The sequence below is a fragment of the Miniopterus schreibersii genome (genome assembly GCF_964146895.1).
Source record: "Miniopterus schreibersii genome assembly, chromosome: 1".
NCBI lineage: Eukaryota > Metazoa > Chordata > Mammalia > Chiroptera > Miniopteridae > Miniopterus > Miniopterus schreibersii.
Genome location: NC_138101.1, coordinates 48,386,964 through 48,410,336, shown reverse-complemented (window position 1 = coordinate 48,410,336; position 23,373 = coordinate 48,386,964). Strand labels below are relative to the sequence as shown.

The following is a 23,373-nucleotide window of genomic DNA, read 5'->3' as shown; positions in this document are numbered from 1 at the left end:
TACTGACCATGTCCCACTCTGCCTCTAAACCTTCAATATCTTCCCTTGGTCACACCATCCAGCTTTGAAAAAAATCCCAATAACCTGGCAAGAGGAAGGTTGAATATCTCTTTAGCATTGTTAAGACCTAAGATGAGCTGCCCAGTTCTTACTTTAAAACATGTATCAAGCCCTGGCTGGTGTTGGCTCAGAGGTTAGAGTGTCAGCCAGTGCACCAAAGGGTCTCGGGTTCGATTCCTGGTCAAGGGCACCTACCGGTGTTGCAGGTCAATTGATCCCCGGCCCCAGCAGGGATGAGTGTGGAAGGCAACCAGTCCATGTGTCTCTCTCACAACAATCTCCCTCCCTCCCTCCCTCCCTTTCACTCTTTCTAAAAATCAATGGAAAAAATATCCTTGGGTGAAGATTAACAAAACAAAACAAAAAAACAAAAACATGTTTCAAGAACCTTAAATACCTTAGGAAATAAATGAATTATAGAAAACCTAACTAAATATACAAGGCTGGACCTTCATAAAATGTATTTTCACCCAATCCTCAATAATCTTGCTGTCTTTGGGAGCAATGTTATCAGCCAAATGTCACATAAAATAAATGCAGTGAGATGAAATGCAGTGTCCACATTCTTAAGTACAAAAGTATTGCCCCCCCCCCCCTTAGGCAGTAAGGACAACTGTAGCAAGATTACTTTCCTCCAGTCCCACCTCCCAACTTTCCCCACCCCAAACCCCACCCTTGGTGATTAAAACCCGAGGCTAAGCCACCAGGCAGTTAGTTCAGTGTTCCTGAGCCTCCCAGTGGCTGACCTGGCTGTTGTTTTCTGCAGCTAACCTTTGTGTGGTAAGTATTTTTGCAATACAGACTGCTTTTTCCAATTTGCAAAACTTTTGTCTTTCTCTCCTATCCTCTTTCAAAAGAAAAAAATTATATTAAGAAAATAATCTTACCATGTAAATAATATAAGCCAAGGCAGAATTAAATAGTAGGTGTTAATCTAGGGTAATCTTTTAAAAACCCACATTTCTGTAACATGCAATTGTCTTTTAAATTCAATTTGGCAGTAGTGATTCTTAAATCTGTGAATACAATGACTTTTTTCTTTAAAATGTGTCACTGGAAGATCCATTTTTTAAGAAGGAAAAAAGTGTTCTTTATCACTAACGAAGAAATCATTATATCACCATTAAGACTGGAGTGTTTAAACAGAATATTCTGAATTCCTTCTGGGAAGTTTCTCTCTTATTTTGTAATGAGTTTCTAGATTTGCTGTTGGAATTAGTTTTGCTGGGGCAGGCGCATGATTTCTGTTTGTCATTTTAAGGTTTATTATTGTGTTATTGTCAGAAGTTAATTCTAAATGCCTCTGTTTTTATATAACAAAAACAGTTTTTTGAAATCATCATGATCTGGCCACACGTTATCTTCCCTGATTTGCCATATTTAAGTGTTTTATGTCCAACAGATAATTATATTTTCAATGATGTTTTGAGACCCATCTATACCAACCAGAGCACTCACAAATGACTGTTATCTTCTTATAAAAATTGGATGGGACTTGTTCAAGTTATAGATTACAGACACCACCCAAATTCAACATTCTGGAAGTTTTGATCATTGATTTTATGGTTAAGGACCAGCACTTAACCCTCTTTACTTCCATCATCAGTACAATTTTGGGGGGTGGGGATAAAGGAGACTCTTCCCACACACAATAAAACAAACTTGAAAATCATTTCACAAACCTGACTGCTTACCAAAAGAAATAAAAATAAAGGCCCCTTGTGATGTTTGTACCAAAGTGGATGCAGCCATTAGCTGTATTGAATCACCAGGTAAGTGCTGGTCAACCCGTATAATTAAAAAGACAGGTAATTCTCATTCAAATTGGAGTTACAGCAGGATTTAAAATACAGTGCTGTACTTCATAGGTCTTCTGGTTCATGTAGCCAAGGTATTACATCTGAGACATCTACAAGACTGCTGTACTGTCCATTAGACTGATACGCTGAGCACGGGGAGAGTCAAGCCCTCTGCAGTTCAGGGGTTGGTGATACTTTTTGGGGTTCCTCTCTGCTCGCTCCTATTGGGAACAGAGTTCCAAGAAAGATGTAAAGAGAGAAACAGAACAGACACAAGACTTGAGTCTGGGGAAATAAATAATTGCCTAAGTGAGGAAGCTGACTTTGAGTTTTTTCAGGATATCTACATACAAATTGAGGTAACTAAAAATATTCATTCACTCACCCAATACTGTTTCAACCTTTAATTCTGCAGACAGAAACAAAGTGTAGTATGAACTAGGAGAACGCGAATTAAACCTTCTTAGAAAGAAAGACATTTTCTGCTCCTCTATACCAATCAGGAGTCATGGTAGGGGTCTCCGCTAATCAGATAATAATTCTGAGCTGAAGCACAATGATTGGATACCAATTCTTTTTTTAAAAGATGAATACTTGCTCCCCAACTATAACAAACAGCAAGAAAAGCAGCCTTCACTGTGCTGTAGGAGAAACGGTTTTACTGCTGCATTTGGGAGTATCCTCATGAAAACATGGTCCCGGGCACAAAATATTTTTTTATTAGACTAAATGGAAGGACATATGCATCACAAATGTCAATAGCAGTTTGGTATGTATGGTGGATTTACTACAGATTTTTTCTTTTGATATTTTTGTGATTGTTATTTTGACTAAATTTTTTAAAGTATGTATGTTTGGGGTGAAAATTTAAGTGGTGGGGGAAACTATTGTTGTGTAAAAGACTTAAGCTCACTACGTCAATATTCAAATCATCATTTTGGATAGACTTCCTTCAATACAGTGATTCTCAGTCCTTGCTGTGCCATGAAATCTTCAGGGGAAGCATCAGAAATATTATTCCCAAGGCCACTAATCCCCTCCAACCAGACCAATAGGTCCGAATCTGAATGGAACCAAATGGCTGGAATTTTTAAAAGGTGAATTCATTACATAATCTAAAGTTCCATATCGCAATTCTTTTGCCTCTGCTAGCCAGAAACTTACAGTCCTGAAAATTAGACTCCACGGCGTTTCACCGGATTCTTTCGTTGTCACAATGGGTGTGTTTTGTCAACAATAGAGAGAAAAGTTCTCCAGGCTCTGTGGTCTGGAACCTCGGGACTTTGATCAGTCGCATGTAATTCGTAAGTGCCTGCACAAAATGGACTGCTTAACAAAACACTATCTGCTTGTTTTAAATGGATCATTTAATATCAATTGTAGCCTGTGTTGGCTAATTCTTCTTTCCTAAATTTCCGCACCAGTAACCTGCTAAGGCAGTTTTAGAACTGGCTTCTGAGGAAAACAGGGACTTTCCTGCAGGTATGCCTTTAGCTTACCTTCATGGTGAATTAGGACAGCCATTAATTCACTCGCCTCCATGCTACTAGGATGGCCTTCTGTTCAGCCACGTTGCCCTGGTTGCGTCTTTTCATTTTTATAACAATGCATTGGCCCTGTGTCCCCTTTCTTCTGCATACCTGTTCTTATGTATAATAAACAGCCCAAGTTGGAAATCTGGACTCAGGTTCTTGCCAAAGACTTCTAATTCAGCCTCACTGCTGTCCAATTCTTATCAAATTCCAGCTGGTGAAAATATTATTCGTGGAGGATTGTCCGAGAACATGCATCCCTGTGTTTTTCTGAGTAACCTAAATAATCTGATTTTTCATCTTGAATCCTCCCAGATTGTCAGAGAGGTGGTACTTAGATGCGATCATTTCAGCTTCTCATAGATTTCTTTCGGTGATTCTACTCCTGCCGATGCTTGAACCCCACAGTAGGAAACAGGCTCAGGACAGTCACTGTTCTGTTTACTGTAGAGACATTGTTCAAGGCCTTGACTTTCCATGTCACATGTCATCTCTTTTTTGAGGGCCTTGATGAGAAGTTTCTCTGTGTCTCAATCTATTTTTATTTTATGGACATGCTCAATCTCCTAAACGTTTGTGTCCCCTCTTTGCTTTCCCTGGTAGGCAGTTTGGAGTCTAATTTGCAGCCGACGTCTAGCACTGTAAGGGGAACTTCAGGCACCCGCTGAATTTGCTCCAGGCTTTGTTTTCCCTGTGCCTGATTTCTTCATTTTTCATTTTGTATCTTGTTACTATATATGTAAATTCGTAAACTGCTCAAGTCTCCTTAAGAATAAGGTGACAATATGAATCAAATTTCTCAGCCTTTACGCTGTTGGGCCGAATAATTCCTTATTGGTGGGAATGGGAGGGTAGGAGGTAGAGGGAGGCATCCTTGGTCTCTACCTACTAGGGGCCAATAGCTGTTCTCCCTCCCACCCCCCCACTTTGAGTTGTGACAACCAAAATGTCACCAGGCATTACCAGATGTCCGGGGGGGGAGAGGGGGTCACCCCTGATTAAAAATCACAGGTTGGTATTAAGCATGTAGGAAAAGAAAAGTTTCCTCAATCCTCTTAGGGTCACTGGCTGGGTCTGAAAATTAAACTGACAAAGACAGATTAACAGGAGAAAAGCACATAAATTTTATGGAATTTTTACATGTACACGGAAGCCTTCACAAGACAATGAAAGACCCAAAGAAGTGACCGGGGCAGGAAGCTTTTCTACCTTTTAGACAAAGAAACAAGAAATTTGTAAAGAATTGACAAGATGCCCGGCCAGCTTGGCTCAGCGGTTGAGCATCGACTTAGGATCCAGGAAATGGGGGTTCGATTCCCAGTCAGGACACATGCCCGGGTTGCAGGCTCCATCCCCGGTCAGGGGACATGCAGGAGGCAGCCGATCAGTGACTCTCATCATTGATGTTCCTCTCTCTCTCTCTCTCCCTCTCTCTCTCTCTCCCTCTCCCTTCTTCTCTCTGAAACCAATAAAGACATTTAAAAACACACACACAAAAACCCCCCACAAACAAATAACAACGAAAAAAGAATTGACAAGACAAGGGAGTTGTCCTGGGGGTGCTAAACAGCAGAGAAAGAACATGACTTGCTTCTCAGGCCTGAATTCCCCGTTTCTGCAGCTACGGGTGTCCCCTTCCTCCTGTTCAGCCAGCGCCCCTTTCACGGCGAGCCTTAGTGCTTGTTTCTAGGCTAGGGCGAGGGGAGGAAGGTCAGAGTGACTTTCCTGTCTCCGCTGTTTTTTTTATCCCCACCCAAGGATATGTTTATTGATTTTAGAGAGAGAGGAAGGGAGAGAGGGAGAGAAACATCCAGTATGACCAGGGATCAAACTTGAAACCTAGGTGTGTGCCCTGACCAAAGAAAAGAAAGAAAGAAAATATAAGTGCTTAGAATGCACATAGCTAAATCTCACATCTGAAGTTGGCATAGTCACGTGCCACGTAACATGTTGGTCAACGATGGACCACATATGTGACGGTGGTCCCATAAGATTATAACGGAGCTGCCAATTTTCTGTTGCCTAGTGTGTTACTTAAAATTGTAGCACAACACGTTACTCACGTGTTTGTGGTGATGCTGGTGTACGCAAACGTGTGCTGCGTGTCATGTGGAAGTATAGCGCATATGTACAGCACCTAATACTTGATTGATAATGACGATAAACGACTATGTTATTGGTCTATATATTGTTTACCATACTATACTTTTTAGCATTATTTTAGAGTGTACTCTCTCCATCTGTAAAACAAAAGTTTACTGTAACACAGTATGCTGTGTTATGCCGGCAGCCTCCTACAACTCATGTTTGCCGTGTCTCTTAATTGCATTGTTTTCTCTTGTGCTTAATTTAACCTCCTGTCATTTTTGTAGTTCCACGTTGTACAGGCTTGTAGCCTAGCAATAAAAGGCTATTCTGTGGAGCCTGGGTGTATAGTAGGCCATCCCACTAGGTCTGTGTAAGTGCACTCTATGATCACTGAAATCGCCTAATGGTGCATTTCTCAGGACGTATCCCCATCATTAAGCAGCACATGACTGTATAGCTTCCTGTAGCTTTCTCAATAACCCTGGGAAGAAGTAAGGCAAGATACTATCATTGTCATTTAGAGAAAAGGCACAGAAGTAGCCAAGTGTCAATGCCATGGTTAGAGCCCAGTGTCCTAACGCCAAGCTTAGTAGGCTTTCCACCACATCTCAAAGTCATGAGCAAGTTCAGAGAAGGAGGGAGGCTAATCCAACTTGGAGGATTAGAAATGGCTTCATGGAGAAGGTGGCTTTTGAGATGAGATGTTAACAGGTAAAGAAGGAAGCAGGAGGCAGGACTCACAGCAGGAACAATATACAGTAGAGGGAATGCCTACTGAGTGGTGAGAAAAGAAAATGGTAATCAAAGGACTGGAAAATGGAGTGGGTCTTGTAAGGAGCTTCCATGTGAGGCCTAGAGGACTGGGTGTGAAAGGGTAGTCTTCCCCTAGAACCATAGATGCCTGACACCAGGTCAACACATTAGAAGATAAAAGTAGACAAGCTTAATGGATTAGGACACCAGAGAAATTTGTGATGGTAAAATGACAGTGGAGAGATGGAAGGATGCAATTTATCCCATGTTGTTTATCGCCATCCTTACCCCAAATTAAAAATTTTAGTGAGCCAAGTCCCCTTTACTTTCTTGATGAAAGGAGGATTACCGGGCTTTCCTGTTGTCAGAAAAATTATCAGTCTTGCACTACCAAAAACTCAAATACTACTGAGAGAGCTTCTCATTTAAGCATTATCAGGCATGAGCACAATTGTTAACATGAGGAAAAATGTTTTTGGAGTAGCATTTTGTTTATAGAAATCCTTTCACTTAAGTTAGGAAATGCCATACCTTCAACATTTTAAAATTTCCTTATAACTGAGAATTTTCATTGTTTTGACAAAATTTCAGAAAGGACATTATACGGAAGGAAAAATAATTTTCCCTCTACCACTTTAAGATCTTGGCTGGGTCCCCTGTAACCAACAGAGTAACAAGAGAAAAAACAAATGGAAGTGTTTATTAACACATCTATCTCATATAGATACCACCGGAAATGACTAACTCTCAGGTGGCTTAGAATTCAAGCTTAACTACCATCTTCGGGCAAAAGAGAGAAGGTGTGAGGGAGGCCAGTTAAAGGGAGGTGGCCAGGGAGACAAGAGTAAGGTTTGTTATGCAGTTTTCAGTCTGGCACCATGACAAGATTTTCTCGAGATTTAGAGTCATCTTCTCTTCCTGGTGCTATGGAAAGAGAGAAAGACAACCTGACAAATGAGGTTTTCTTTTATAAGTGTAAATTTCCCTTAAGGGGTAACTTCTACTCTGTTTTCAGAGTTTCTCCTATGTCTGCTGTTTCTCAAAATAACCAGATCAAAATAAGCTTTATGCCAAAGTGGTATGTTTTGGGATGGCATTTTCTGGTCTACAAGGAACTAGGCAGGACCTGAGTATGATGCAGAGACTGCAGATTTCTGTCTGAGATCCAGAGGTGCTGGGGGTGAGGGATGGACCGCTGGCTCCAGATGCATACTCAGACCCAGGACTGAAAGACAGGCCTGTGGTGCTGGAGAAGAAGCTCAAAGTGATTTTCTAAAAAAGCAGGTCTACCATCTGACGGTGGGGCAAAGGTGTAATGGCCGCCGTAAGGAGACGGTATCTTGAGACTAACAAAGCAGGTAGCTCCATAGAATTTAACAGAATTTCCTATAGGGTAACTTACAGGAATTTTGGGTCAGAGCAGAAAAGACAATCAAGCAGTCTGCCCAGACTGTTCCCCTCTACAGACTTCTGTTACACTACTTTTTTTTATAGTATAATTCATGTACTAATATTGACAAGACAGAGGGACAAAGAATACAGTAGTGCCAGCGGCCAGACCTCCCGGTGGTCTGTGATAGATGACTTATAACCAATACTATCACCAGTTTGATATTTATCTCGGTTGTCATGCCATTCTGGCTGTTAATTACAGAAACAGTTATGGCTACCGTTTAAGAAACACAGGTAATCATCAATAAGGAAACTCTTATATGCTTGCTAAGGCTAGTGAAGTTGGTCAAAGGACACAGCATGAAACTTAAAAAATGAAATGAAATCTGGGACACAGAGATGAAGTTAATTTTGCTCACATCTACATATATACAGCCTACTCAGTTGACTCTATTTTATTTTCTTATTCCAGAAATGGGTTGCGTATAACCCATGGAATTATTTGGTAGGAACCTGAAACCCAGAGGAGGTAGACAGAGGAGAAAGAAGGTGATGGGAAAAGAGGGAATCGAGAGCCCTGGGAAGCCCGAGGCAAGTGATGGTTGTTTTGCCCGATTCCATCAGGAGAGCTCAGGCAGGCTGAGAGAGAGCTGTGCAGAACCTGGGCTAGTCAATAAAACTCCTTGCAAATGACAGAGGACTTGGCAGAATGAAATAGCATGGACTTTGGCTTGAGCTTGCCTGGCTTTGAACCTGGATGAGCTATTTGACTTCTCCAGGTATGGGGTCTCACCATAGAGGAAAAGACTGAGACTAGGATCTGTTAGCATGGAAACTGTCAGTAGAAACTGCTCAAGAAATCTCAGTTTTCCTTTCTTTATCCAGGAATATACAATTGTGTGTTCCCAGAAGAAATACTCTTACAATAATTTAGATAGAAATCAATCATTGCAGATACTCAGGTTCTTTGGCCTCTGATCACTATTGGACGAGTGAGTGCTTCTTGTACAAGCTAAGGAAGCTGCATTGTTTTTTCTTCTCCCCACCACTTTCCATTCCTGTAAACATGGGGAGCAGTTATCCACTGCTCCCACGTTGGTATCTAACACAAAAGTCATTCCTCCAACCCTCCAGATAAAATACAGAATGTCCAGTGAAATTTGAATTTCAAATAAAGAACAAATAAATTTTAAATTATGTCTAAAATTTTGCATGAGACATACTTGGGCAAATTTAACTGAATATCATGTATTTATTTTTCCTAAATGTGGCAACTCTATTTAATCATTTAACCATAATTTCTGTTTTTCTCAGTATTAAACCTAAGCTCCTGTTTCGTAGGTTCTTTCGCAACCCATGGGTAGAAAAAAGATGGCATTACCAAGTATTGGCCAGGATGTGCAGCAACTAGAACTTGCATACATTACTGATGGGAGTGTCGATTGGTACCACCACTTCAGAATACTTTTTAGCACTATCTACTAACCCTAGGGCCCAGCAACTCTACCCCTAGGTATAGACATAACAAACACATACATAGTCCACCTGAGGATATGTACAAGAATATTCATAGCAGCACTATCATAATAGTTCGAACTGGAAGCAATTCAATGGTAGCAATACAATGGTAGAATGAATAAATTATGGTATATCTACATAATAGAATATTATACGGCAGTAAGAATGAATGAATTAGCCCTGGCCAGTGTGGCTCAATTGGTTGGGAGTTGTTCCATACACTGAAAGGTTGCTGGTTCGGTTCCCAGTCAAGGGCATATACCTGGGTTGCATGTTCGATGCCCAGCCAAGGTCAGGGAGCATGAGGGAGGCAACCAATCTATGTCTCTCTCACACTGATGCTTCTCCCTCCCTCTCTCTCTCTCTCTCTGTCCCTCCTCCTCCATCCCCCCTTCCACTGTCTCTAAAAATACATATCCTTGGGTGAGGATTAACAAAACAAAACCAAAAAAAATACAATTTAGATTTAAAAGCAGTCAGGCAATAATACTGTTATGGTCCCTGTTACCACTCTCGCTTTTTGTGTCAACCCCTTTCCCTTAAGAGGCAGTTGGGCACTTATTTTTATATATATTTATCTTTATTGATTTCAGAGAGAGGAAAGGAGAGAGAGAGACAGAAATGTCAATGATGAAAGTCATTGATCGGCTGCCTCCTGCACGCCCCCTACTGGGGACCGAGCCTGCAACCCGGGCATGTGCCCTGACCGGGAATCGAACCGGGATCTTCTGGATAATGGGTCGATGCCCAACCACTGAGCCATGCCAGCCGGGCTTGGGCATTTATTAAACATACAGATTCCTCAGTCCCTTTCCAGGGCTATTAAATCCAAATTTCTAGAGATGGGTCATTCTTAACAAGGTCCTCAGGTGATTCTTACCCACACTAAAGTTTGAAAAATAAAAGGAACATTTGTTCATTATAAGCAAGTTTCCTATTGGATTTAAATGACTTATGTCACACATGTTAGCAATCTGACAGTGGTTTTCTAAGACAAAACGTCTGTAGACAGAAACCAGTAGAAAATATTAATAAGACCCCATTCCAACCAGGACTACAAAATACTCCTATACAAAAATTTAAAAGTTTGTGCCTTACCCTGCACAAATTTAATTCACCTGATTAAGCAAGGCAACACCATCCATTCTCATGACTTTTAACCATCGCCTCTCTGCTAATTCATTCTCTCGACAATATTGCACGAGGCATAGGAGTCCCTGGTCAGCCTTTACTACTTTTTCCTGTTGGGCAATAGTCTCCACTCCACCACATAGCCATGTTTTCCTGCATTATCAACAAAAATATCATTACCCTCCCAAAGACTTTTGGATTCTAGTTAAATATCTTTCTATACCTTGCCGTTTCATACATGATTCCTGGTGTGATTTGACCGTATTTGTACCGCCTTCTCAAGCTGGCTGGTTTTCCCTTTGTGTCATAAGGCAAGTTCTTGATAACAAGTAGAGGCACCTTTCCAGGGCAGTTCAAAGTGCCTTGGATTTTATTATTCAAGAGAATGTCGGTCCCTCTTCGTGGGGACTCAGCTGTTGGTGGAAGTCAGCTGGTAACAGTCACAGATCTCACATAGACACAATCACTCCAGAAGAGGAGCAGGGCATGGTGAGAGGCTAAGAAGATGGGTTAGGAAGGACTGAGGAAGAGGGAAGTGACACGGAAGCGAAGCCACCAGAGCCGCCTGCATCAGAATCGGCTCTTAAAAATTTTACACATGCAGGGTCCACCCCAGGCTACTCAGTCAGAAGCAAAAAGCTGTCTTTTTAACCAAGCACTAAGGATGAACCTAGTGTGCAGCCAGTATAAGGTAGCAAGTTAGAATGTTTGCCTGGGGCCCTCCCTGGCGAGATCGTGGAGGAAGACTGAAGGCAGCAAACACAGGGGGCAGCGGGGGGCAAAGGGAGGTTCCCTTGAACTGGTCAAGGGAGGTGATAGAAGCGAGCAGTGTTAGAAGGGACCAAGACTGTGGAGTACAGTATTATGGTCAGATTTCAAATAGTAAAGAAGAAAGTTTGAAGGTTGGTAATTGTGGAAACAAGCACATGTTCTCTCTTGAGAGTACTGACTAAGTAGCCGCTCATGAGACTTCATGTGATCGCCAGGTGAAATGTAAAAAGGTAGGAGCCACTTGTTTGACAGACACTATTTCTTAGTGGTTTTTGTTTGTTTGTTTTTTGCAGGAACTTGAAGCCTCTTTTTTCAGATTCTGACCCAGTATCTTCACAAAAGGAAACTGAATGTTGTTTTTTCTAAGTAACTTAGGTCTTCTATTTAAACTTTAGCTATCAGGATATCACTGACAATTATGCAGTGAATGCTGACATTAGTTAGAAGCTTCTGTTTTAATAACAATTTAATGAAAAAGTAAAGAACTCTATCTCAGGGTTCTCTTAAGGAACAACTGAGCTAATGTCTGTGAATAGCTTTGTAAAAATTGATTATAATTGCTACTAAATAGAAACACTTCAAATGCAAAATAGACATTGTTCGGAATGGTTTCCTTGAAAATAGAAAAAAAAATCATCTTGATGATCAGTGAAAAGGGGAAAAAACCCAGAAAACATGAGAAATAAATCTTCATCCCCTTTCCTTCATGGTTTTAACTTCCAGGGACTGATAACAGCCTGGAAATGTTATGCTAAGTTAGTTGAATGTGAGCTTCCTCCAACAGGACAGGTGTGATGAAATGCCTTCTCAGCTGGTATCTACATTATAGCCAACCAATGCAGTCAGGTGTTTAATACTTTGTTGGTTTTGTTTTTACAGGCAGTGCCCTTTCGAAGTCATCCTAAAAAATGAATCCAGTTGTTTCACAGCCAAGATATGGCGCGGGGGGTTCGATGGTCAGTGACTGGCAAACCAGCACATTCGACTGCTGTGACGACATAGGGATCTGTAAGTGCACATAGTAATTGCTTTCTCCTTGACTACTTGTCATAATGCAGATTACTAATGTCATAAAAATTGCTTATTTCTCCTACCATTGAGTTCCATGTTTTACTCTCTAACTCAGAAGTCACAAGCCGGAAGCCCACAGTAGATTTAGCCATTGGATGTGTTCTGTTTGTCCTGTACATAATGAGCCTTCTTGGTGTACCAATTTTAATATAGTAGGAAACATCTAAAAATCATATTTCACACAAAAATCTAGCTTTCCAATCTAGATTTCCAGCTTCTTTTGGAAATTTGGAAAATTGGGAAAGATGAGTCCCCATTCTCACGTGGCCAACCCCATTAAAAAGGGCACTCACTCTGCAGTTTGCCATGTTTATTTCCACCATCCACTATTTTGTGTGTTTTTTTCAACCTATTTCACTCATTTATGTTACCTGCCTGGCCTTGAGTTTGTGATCCTTGTGTAGATCAATCACCTCTTTTTAAATTTCTCACCTCTTTACTCTCACCATGTTCTCGACTTGTTCCTCCCATCTCCTATTTATGCCTTCCTGTTCCTATGGTACTGGCTGTGTTTTCTAGCTTTCAGTAATATTCTTCTGGCTGTTCCATTTCAGCAAGCATTGTAGATTTTTAACTTTACTGACTTCTAATTCTTTCACACTGCCAAACATGCTTTTGCATGAGGAAAATTTCCTATTTCAGAGCCTATCACCATATGAGTTGCAGACACTCTCTGTGTGGAGCATCTTTCCAGCTTTCCAGTGTCTTTGAGAGACAGCCTCTTTTTTTAAAAAAAAAAATATATGATGCAAGTTCCAGGTTCACTAGAGATAGCCTTCTGCTTAAAACAATCAATTTAAAAAAAAAAAAAAAGGACTTTCTTATCTACGGTAGAGTCATATCAAAAACTCCACCCCAGAACTTTCCAAATAGACTTTTACTCAGAGCATGTTTGAGAACAGTTTTCCTATTTGTTGTCATTTTCTTGGACCCTTTTTTTTGGTCTTATACAGATTCTTTTTTTTTTTTTTTTTTTTAACATATCTTTATTGATTTCAGAGAGAGGAAAGGAGAGGGAGAGAGAGAGATAGAAACATCATTGATGAGAGAGTCATTGATCGGCTGCCCGGGCATGTGCCCTGACTGGGAATCGAACCCCGATCTCCTGGATTCTAGGTCCATGCTCAACCGCTGAGCCACGCCCGGCCGGGCCAGATTCTTCAAAGTGAAATTGCAGTAAGCTTTTTTTTCTTTTTTTCTTTTTTAAATATATCTTTATCCATTTCAGAGAGAGGAAGGGAGAAGGAAAGAGAGAGAAACATCAATGATGAGAGCCATTGATCGGCTGTCTCCTGCACGCCTCCTAGTGGGGATCGAGCCCACAACTCAGACATGTGCCCTGGATCCTAGGTTGATGCTCAGCTGCTGAGCCATCCAAGCCAAGCTAAGCTTTTTTTTTTTTTTTTTGGTAATATTTTTATTGACTTTTAGAGAAAAGGGAGAGGGAGAGAGAAACATCTATGTGAGAGCACAACATCGATCAGCTGCCTCCTGCACACCCCCTACTGGGATTGAGCCTGCAATTCAGGCATATGCCCTGACTGGGAATTGAACCAGCAGCCTTTTGGTGCACGGGACAGTGCTCAACCAGCTGAGCCACACCAACCAGGGCCTTTTTAAGCTTATAATGCCAATAGCCCTTAACTTCTGCTTGCTTCCATCCTCATGTTGATAATAGGGCTCTCCTCTTTGCCTTTATGACCATCTAGACTCTATTCCCTATTGCTTTTCTCATTTTGACACTAATGATTTCTTCACTCACCCATTTCTGACCCTAAACACCCTCCCATAGTTTTCAGAGGGCTTTTTGGACATCCTGACAGCACAAACATCCTATGCAAGCGTGGCCCAAATGTAAACAAGGGCAGGGAAGAAAGATAATTTTCACATGCTCAGATCAACAAGGCAGAAGCTTTTACAATTAAATCTGACCTGATGTAATGACATGCAAATTTTTCCCAACTCCAGGACAGTCAGGTCCAGGAGCAATATACAGGGTATCCCTCCCCCAAAAATGTATACACACTTTGGCTGCCATTATTAACTCCAATGCATTAAATCTGAGTAGAAAGAAACATCAGTTGAGCTATCAACTGTTACAGTGTGTATACATTTTGGGGGGACACCCTATATAAAGAGCCAGATGACCACATTGTTTCCTCAGAGGGTCCATGAAGACCAATTCCTTAGCAAGCGTCTATTTGAGAGCTGTGTGATTTAGTGGAAACCACCATGACTTTGACTAACTCCTCTGTGTGGTTTCTTCTCACTCAGGCCTCTGTGGGACTTTCTTTCCTCTGTGCCTTTCGTGTCAGATTGCCTCTGACATGAACGAGTGCTGCCTCTGTGGATTGTCTGTCGCCATGAGGACCATGTATCGAACCCGATACGGCATCCCGGTGAGTCCCCCAAGGGTCCACGGTGAGGGGGTCGCCCAGGCACATCAGGGCTTCCCTTTAGTCTGACTGGATCTCGGGACTGCCCTCCTCACCTTCATGCTTTGACGTAGTCTTTCCTCCACCACCATCCTAAACTTTAAAGTGACTCAGAGGGGCAGTGTGGCTATCTATACTTTGGAATATATTTGTAATAAAACCTTTTATTGACCCAGTAGCTGTGTCTCTGAAAAAGTTGCTGGTGGTGAGTAGGCGAGGGGTAGAGGCCAGCACAGGACCCTTAGCCTCTCCTGGCTCTACCCAGAGTCAGACAGGACCCTGAAGTCTGCAGGGCAGGTGACAGTTTCTCATAGAGCCTTGGGTAAAAATGAGTGTGCAGGGGATCCTCTTAGAGCCCCCATACCAATGAGCATGCTTGGCTCATTGGTAACTCATAAACTAGCGTTCATTAATTAAAAAGGGACTACTGAACTCTGGCTGGTTTGGCTCGGTGGTTAGAACATCTGCCCATGGGCCCTTGAAGGGCCATGGGTTCGATTCCCTATCAAGGTCATGTACCTTGGTTGCAGGCTGAGTGTGTGGGAGGCAACCAATCGATTTGTCTCCTTCACATCTATGTTTCTTTCTCTCTCTACCCTTCCTCCCTCCCCTCCCCTCTCTCTAAAAAAAATTGGTGGAAAAAATATCCTCGGGTGAGGATTAACTGAAAAAAAAGGACTACTGGGCACCTAGAACCTTGTTAAATTATAAGCCGGTGTTCATTTATTCAACAGGGATGTATCGAGGGCATAGAACATGCCAATTATTATTACAGGTGCTAGAGACGCACCAGTGAATCAAGGAGATGAAAATCCTTGTCTTCACGGAGCCTGCATTCTCTCATTTTTAAGCCTTTTTAACGTAATTCAGACTTAATGAAAGGTTGCAAAAATAATACAAAGACTTCCTGAAAAGTCTTTGCCCAGATTCCCCAAATAGTAAAAATTTGCCACACTTGTTTTGTTTTTCTCTTTATCTGTTTTTTTCTGAATCATTTGAGGGTAGATGACAAACTTGGTGCAGTTACCTCTATTTCAGTGTATTTCTTAAAAAACAAGGACATTTTCTCATACAACCATAAAACAATGACCAAAATCCGGAATTTAACATTGATACAATACTAGTAGCTAATCTGTGGGTCTTATTTCAGCTTTACCAGTTATCCCAACACCATCCCTTAGGTGAAAAGAAAAGCAATCTGGGATCACACATTATGTTCAGTTGCCACACCTTTCCTACAACAAAAAACGTTTCTCAGTCTATCTTTGTCTTTGTCTTTTCTTTTCTTTTTAAGGAACACAGATGAGTTATTTTGTAGACTATCCCTCACTTGTTTTGTCAAATGTTTCCTCATGATTAGACTAGGTTATACATTTTTGGCAGAAACTCCACAGGAGCTATCCTGTGTTTGCTGTAGTACATCGTATCAGGAATCACATGACACCCCCTTATCCTATTATGGGTGCTGTTAATTTTGATTACTTGGTTAAGATAGTGTCTCCCAGAATTCTCCACTATAACATTGCTACTTTCCCCTTTATAACTGATAAGGATCTTGTAGGGAGATGTAAATATCCTGTTCATCAAACTTTCACCCACTAGTTCTAACATTCATTGAAGATTTTTGCCTGAATCAGTTATTATTATGATGGTTGCCAATGGTAGATCTTACAATCTAATGGGAAAAGATATTTACAATATAACTAAGTAAAAGTATAATGTACAGGAGGAGGATGTGCTACAGAGAAAAATAAAGCAAGGAAGAGGAATGGAATGTTGAAGTTTCTCATTTTAAATAGGGTTATCAGGAAAGACCTCAGTGAGAAAGTAAAGACGTGAAAAGAGGAGAGGATGACTCATCTGAAAAAGGTTCAGGCAGAGGAAAGAGCTAAACCAAAGGCCTTGAAGTAGAATTTACCTGGAATGTTCCAGAAACAATGGGGGGGGGCAGGAATAGTATGTCAGTGGAGAATGGAAGAAATAGATGTCAGAGCATTAGCAAGGGCCTTGGAGACTATAAACACTTTTACTCTGAGTGAACTTGGAAGTCATTGATAAGTGACATGATGGGTTCTTGTCCCTGAAAACTTAATCTCTGCCACACTCATAGCTCCCGAGTGACAGAGAGCAAGTTGTTAATCTTCCTAACCTTGGCTCCCTCACTGATAAAATGATAATAATGATACCTTCGCTATGGTGGTATAGTAAAAGTCACATAAGATAATGCATGGAAAAGGCTTAGCACAGAGCCTGGCAAGTAATAAGTGCTCAATAAATAAGTTATCATTTTGGTTCTTATCTCAGAAAATGACTGAGCTGTTTTCCCAGGGCAGGGGTGCGTCCAGGCCCTGACTTCATTTCTCCCATGTGCTTGCTCAGCACCTGACTTTCTCAGCACTGCCTGTGGCTCTCATGTATGCTACTCACAAGGAGCATAACACATGCAAGCTCTTAACTTCGTGACTGAACCAGGAACTTCCTGAAATTATAGGCAAAGTGTCATGTGTCTGTAGTTATGTATATGGGTGTGAGGTGGGTTTCTCAAAGTGATCCCTGACCCCAAAGTGGTACAGGAAAAGCACTTAGCTGGATTTTGGAGATAAAGGTTCTGGGAACGCTCAGCAAGTGGCTAATTTTTTTACTCTGGGAAATCATTTGGCAGCATTGGTTCTCTTATCTGTCATGAGGAAGTTGTGCAAGATGATTCTAAGGTCACTTCTAGGTCTAGGATTCTAAGACAGAATTCTTGGCATATGTTAAATAAGTGTATTTATAGACAGTGTATCTCTACTCTTCCTCCTCATAACGGACCTTTAAAATGGTGAGTAATTTCTAGGGCTAATTTGTGTAATGCAGATTTTCTGCTTTGTTTCCCTTTTACATCTATGCAAACTTTCCCTGGGGCTGCTACAATGCAGCCTCTGACTGATCTGTCCCTCCCTTGGCGGACCCCAGGAGAGGGCATCCCTTAGGCCAGGGAAGGGCACAGCCTCTGATGGAGAGAAAGAAGGAAACAACCACCATGTGCTGGGATAGGATTTTGACTTATAATTGCTCATTTACTTACGGACTCTGTGGTGCCAGGACTGTCATCTCCACTTTATAGATATGGAAACCAGGCGGGAGACAGGCTAAGGTCACAGAACATGGAAATGCTGGTTTTTCCCACTTTATCATCCTGCCTCCGAGTTGGTGTGTGGTCAACCCTGTACCACAAATCATTCATTTATCGGCTCAGTCAATGATTCAGCAAATAGTGCTGATAACAAGACCCTTTTTAAACAGCAAAGTACTAGTTCAGTTTAACAAACAGAGTAGTGAACAGAGTCTATTTCTGGCACCTGTTTCCCGAGAAGCCATTCCGCTCAAGGCATTTGTATCCCTCATTACCTTCAGCATGATGCCAACCTGTAGTTCATTTCCTCTCTCTTTGAAAAAGGAACGTTTTCTCTTCTCTGTGGTCTCTATATCTATATTATGAAACAGACTTAGGATCAGGTGTGTTTTGTACAGCTTTCCCTAGGTTTCTCAGCAAACAATAGTGGGATTTCCCCCCTAAAAACTACCTGAGGTGAAAGGCAGGCGTAGACATGCTGGAACAGAAAAGTAATTAGATCCTATGAAATGAGAATATTTTCTTCTTTGTGGCATAGTCTATGTATTCAATAATGGTGGTTTAATGAAGGTTTAAAAGATAAAAAACAAATAAAAAATAATTAATTAATTAAAGACTGAAAACCACAAGTCCTATGAGGAAGAGGTAAAGGAATGTGGATTATTTATCAGGGGAAAAGAGGCGGCTATGAGACTGAATTGTCTTCAGCTGAATATCCACCCCTCCCTCTGACGAGGGGCACAACATTAGATGAGGTTAACATTGCTATTCATTTGTCTTCTTTTTGTCCCACATGTTTCTGATGCTAGAGGAGAATCAAAACCACTGTAGCAATAAAAAATTTTCATAAAAAATAGAGCACTCATAATCTCAACTTTTAGGAGCTCTTAACCCTTATAGACTGAATCTACGTTAGCTATCTCTTTCTTTCTCTTTCTCTCTCTGCTCACACTGTAAATTGGGAATTGTATTTACTCGACATTTTAAAAAAAAATAGTGCTATCAAAAAACGGAGCTCAAAATTATTTCAAGACACATCGACATAGAATCTGGTTGTCAGACTACAGCCCCTTGGATCAGTGCCTCGCGTACAGAGCAGGATCCCTCCAAGGGCATCGCTACCAGAGGGTCAGTGAGAGCCCAACTGGACACTTCCAGAGAGACGATTCTCAAAACTTGGCAAAGCAGCCCATTCTGTGGCTTTTCCAAACATTATTCATTCTCTTTCTCCCCCCATAATTATATATCCCTCCCACACTTTGGACTTCCTCCCTTGCGGAACATGAGAGATGCCAATGAAAATGGCTAGAGGGACCAAGATGAGGCTTGGTCTGGCACTGCTCACCAACTATAGAAAAATTGGTGCATTACACACCTGGTTTTATTATTTATTTTATTTATTTATTTTTAACCCCTCACCCAAGGATATTTTTTCCATCGCTTTTCAGAGAGAGTGAAAGGGAAAGAGAGAGAGAAACATCGACGTGAGAGACACACATTGATTGGTTGCCTCCCACTCACGTCCTGGCCAGGGCCAGGGTGAGCCTGCAACCAAGATACGTGCCCTTGGCCAGAATTGAACCCAGGACCCTTAAGTCTGCAGGCTGACGCTCTAACCACTGGCCAAGCGAGCCAGGGAAGAACTGATTTTAAAGGTAACCATTCCAGAGCAGACGAAAGAGGACTGGGGCGATCACTGTAACCTGCAGAGGCTTTGAAATGGTGTAATGTTATGAAAAGGGCACTGGCTTGAGAAGAGGAAGACCCAGCACGACCACCAATTTGCCAAGTGATCGTAGCAAGTTTTTTAACTTCTCTGGGTCATCAGAAAAAATAGGGATAATGTCACAGAGTTCTCATGATAAACAAGTGACAAAATGTATGTTTTAAAGAGGTTAAAAAAGCTATACAAATGCAAGAAATTGTATGACTATATTTATAGGCTACATGTTGGCTCATTTGTCTGTTTTTTCAACAGGGATCCATTTGCAATGATTTCCTAATGATGATGTGTTTCACTAACTGCGCCCTTTGTCAACTCAAGAGAGACATTGAAAAAAGAAAAGAAATGAATGCTTTTTAAAAGATGATTGGTACGTTGGTGGAAATTCTTTGATTTATGAGTATCCAAATAAATTTCCAAAGACATCTTTTATTTCCTGGGTACTCTCTCACAGATCCATGAGATACCCCTTAACAAACAGAGGCCAAATGATTTTTAAATGCCAGCCTACACCAATCAGTTGGTAGTCAGCTTTCCAGAGCCTTGATTAAAAGGACTAAGCCTGGTTGGATAGGAAAGAATTTTGTGACTTTTTTAAGATGTCTGCCACAACAGGAGTGAGCATGTGATGTACCAAATAAATGTGTGACATATCAACCATGCCCATCTTAGATACACCGTAACTTAAGGCAGTAGAGATATGTGTATGACCAGATGCTCATCTGCCTAAGCCTAGATCTCAGTCCACTGCTACCAACAATAACCAACTGAGATGTTATGCTAAGTGTAACTGTGTAATGTACCTAGTTATATGTTCGTATCAATACTACAATATTAAAATGATAATTCATTCTCCAAAGCAGTGGGAAGCTATTTGAGTTTCTATAAATTAAGTGTGGATAATTCACTGAGTTATCTAAAATTCCCAAAACCCCCACTATGAAGAGGGATTACTGACTTTTTGGTGGCTGTGTTGTCCAAGTTGAGCAGCTACCTGAGCTTTCCTGATCACACGTTTAATCTCAGTTCTTCCTGTTTCTCTCAAGCAAGAGGGCAATGGCTTACTCAGTCTTGTCTTTTGATCTCTTCTGCCAATCCCCATAAAATGTGTAACCAAAGTTTAGTTTTCACATGGAAATGGCTATTCTCTGTAAAAGTCCTGTCTCCCAAGAGGTTTCTGAGAGTGATCAGGATGGTGCAGTCATGTGTATGATCGGTTGATGTTAATACAATCTGTCTCTCTTTAAGCTATTTTTGCCACATGCAGCACAAAATAATGTCATTTTCATGAACCATGCTTCAGTATGTTGCATTTTTAATACCATTTTAGTACCCTAGTATTTGCCTGATTGTTTTAAATGGCTTCCCTTAATGACTGAAGCATTTAACTCACTCTCAAGCAAAGTCAAGATGAATTTTCGTATCATTTTACCTTACTTCCTAAGAATTTATGATTATCTCTCTCCCCAAGAAGCGAGGCTTTTTTAAAGGCCTATGTTACCAATTTGACTCAGAATTTGATGCCGAAGTTGCCCTTAGGGCATTAGAATGGGGCAGTTGACTGGTCTAGTCATCATGAAAAAGATTGTTTTTAATTCTCTGTCACATGTTTGATGATTCTTTGTCATTTGGTGACAGAAGTTCATTCTGGCAATCTACAGAGCATTCTGGTGGTTCACTCAACCACCTAGCAATAGTGCCTGACACACGGTAGGCACTTAATAAATGTTGTGGATATAAAAATGGACACAAGTTTCAACCAAGGGAGCAAACTGAAGCCCTAACCTAGGAGGCTCATCTAAATCATAACTGGTGGTCATGACTCTTCCTAATAAATTGTACTTAACACGGTGCATTGTTTGATGTAGATTTTAAATATGTAGCAATTTGGCAGTACAGTAGGGGTAGAATGGAAGTTTTTATATTTGGAACAGGATAACCTAAAGAAAGATGGAACCAATAAATCCTAATTCTTTCATTCATTCATTTATTTTTTTCTTTTATTTTTTTCTGATTCCTACAGGTAAAATTTACATGTGGTGAAAGAAAATGCTGGAATGAAATACTGCATTTATTAAGTGCTATCTCTCCTCAAATATTAGAAATTAATTCAACTAATCATATGGATTCAGATGGCTTCAAAACATTTTAATTTCCAGTTAATTATGAAAGAAATATGTTTCCACTGTCATTCTGAAGAGAACTGCCATTAAAAAATAATTCCCTCAACAATTCTTGTGTCTTTAAATACTGCTTTATGGGAAATTACAATAAGCTTTTTTTAAAAATGAGCCCAAGCAGCAAGGTTCATTTTGTCAAAGTTGACCCAAGGTTGTCAAATGTCAAAGTTGAATAACTTTTCCACCTTTACATATGTTTGAAAATGTCCACAATAAAACGATTTTCAAATGTTGTCAAGTGAAAAGCTTTTATTATTTTGGATTTTCCCTCCAGTGGATGTGTGGGGCCCTCACCCAGGCGAGTGTGGTTTCCTCCCTTTGGGAGCCTGAATGCCTTCCGCACTTCTTTACAGCCTCCTAAAGTAAATCCATCCAGGAAGTGTCTGCTGAGCAACGCAGGGCTTACTCTAGATTATATAAACAGAAGAGAATTTCTGTCTTAAGTCACACAGCAGCTCCTAATTAAAATTCCCATTAGGCATTCCTGTCCCCTCCAAAGTCATCTCCAGCAGTAAGTCAGCCACAGGGGCTCCACACACCTTTCCCCCTCCCCCAGGTCAATGTGACGTTTTATTATTTTTATTGAGACATGATTGACATAACATTGTATTAGTTTTAGGTGCACCACATAATGATTTGATATATGTATATATTGAAAAATGATCACCATAATAAGTTGAGTTAACATCCATCACCACGCATAGTTACAATTTTATAAGATGTACTCTCTTGGCAACTTTTAAATATGCGATAGAGGGAGGAAACAAGCTGGCAGCGTACGTAACAGCTGCACCTGCCGCCTCCCTCAACCACATCAAAATTACAACTAAAATACAGAACCACCATCACTCAGAGCCTCCTGAAATCTGGCTGAACAGAAGCCCCACAACCAGGGAGCTGAAGGAGCATCCAGACCGGTAGGAGGGGCGGAGACTCGGGGGATTGAGACCTGGGTGCCGGCCCACCCCAAGTGCTGGGGTTAAACCCTGGAGGGCATCTCAGTGGTGGAGGTTTCCCAGAGGAATGAGGGGTCCCAGCCCCACAGCAGGCCCCAGCCCAGGGCTCCAGGGCTGAAAAGAGATGTCCCCACAACTCCGGGCTGTGAAACCAGAGGGGACTGTCCCTGAGGGTCTCGGAGGCTGCGGGAGCCCCAGCAGCTCCTCTAAAGGGCCCGGCACGGACTCACTCGGACGCTCCCTCTGAGCCCAGCGCCGGGCAGCAGCCTGAAAGGACCCGGGACACTCGGGGGGGAACTAACCTGCCTGAGATCCGGGCGAGAGGCGGAGGGCGGCTTCCTCCCAGGCAGAGTTTTGGGCAGAGGCCATGGCTCCTGTGGCGAGTCCTCCCCACACAGCCAGCAGGAAGGCGCCATGTTTGAATCGCCAGCACCTGACTCACCTTTGGCCCCGCCCCGTGACTCCCGGAGGCCCCGCCCCTCCTCACCTGCAGCTCATCCGGGCCATTTCCAGGGGCTTTTCTGTGCAAGTGGCCTCTCGAGCCTCACGCTTAGGACTTTCCTAAAATCTCTCAAACAAGCAGCAGCGGACCCCATAGGGCTTGATAAGGGGCCCCAGGCCTGGCACTAGCAGCAGCTGCATTGGCTCATAGCTGGGCCTCTCCTGGGCACCTCCAAGCCCAGCACAAGTAGCAGCCAACTACGGTTTGCTGTGTAGCTCATGCTGGGTGGCCCTGGGCAAGGCACTGGCACAGGCTGACTTTGCACCTCCCGGGAGGCCCCAGAGACAGTGCACCTGGTGGTCAGACTTGACCACGCTGGATTACAACCCTACCACATCCACAAGTGA

At 41.8% G+C, this 23,373-nt stretch overlaps 1 protein-coding gene across 1 annotated transcript; it reads left to right on the top strand.

The window, feature by feature from the left end:
- Positions 1 to 750: 750 nt before the first annotated feature.
- PLAC8 (placenta associated 8) lies at positions 751 to 21,813 on the top strand. Its single transcript, XM_081142188.1, has 5 exons — positions 751 to 840; positions 11,924 to 12,052; positions 14,390 to 14,514; positions 19,644 to 19,758; positions 21,412 to 21,813. The coding sequence occupies exons 2-4, from the start codon at positions 11,953 to 11,955 to the stop codon at positions 19,746 to 19,748; spliced, it is 330 nt and encodes a 109-aa protein (XP_080998314.1). The 5' UTR covers positions 751 to 840; positions 11,924 to 11,952; the 3' UTR covers positions 19,749 to 19,758; positions 21,412 to 21,813.
- The last annotated feature ends 1,560 nt before the right edge of the window (positions 21,814 to 23,373 follow it).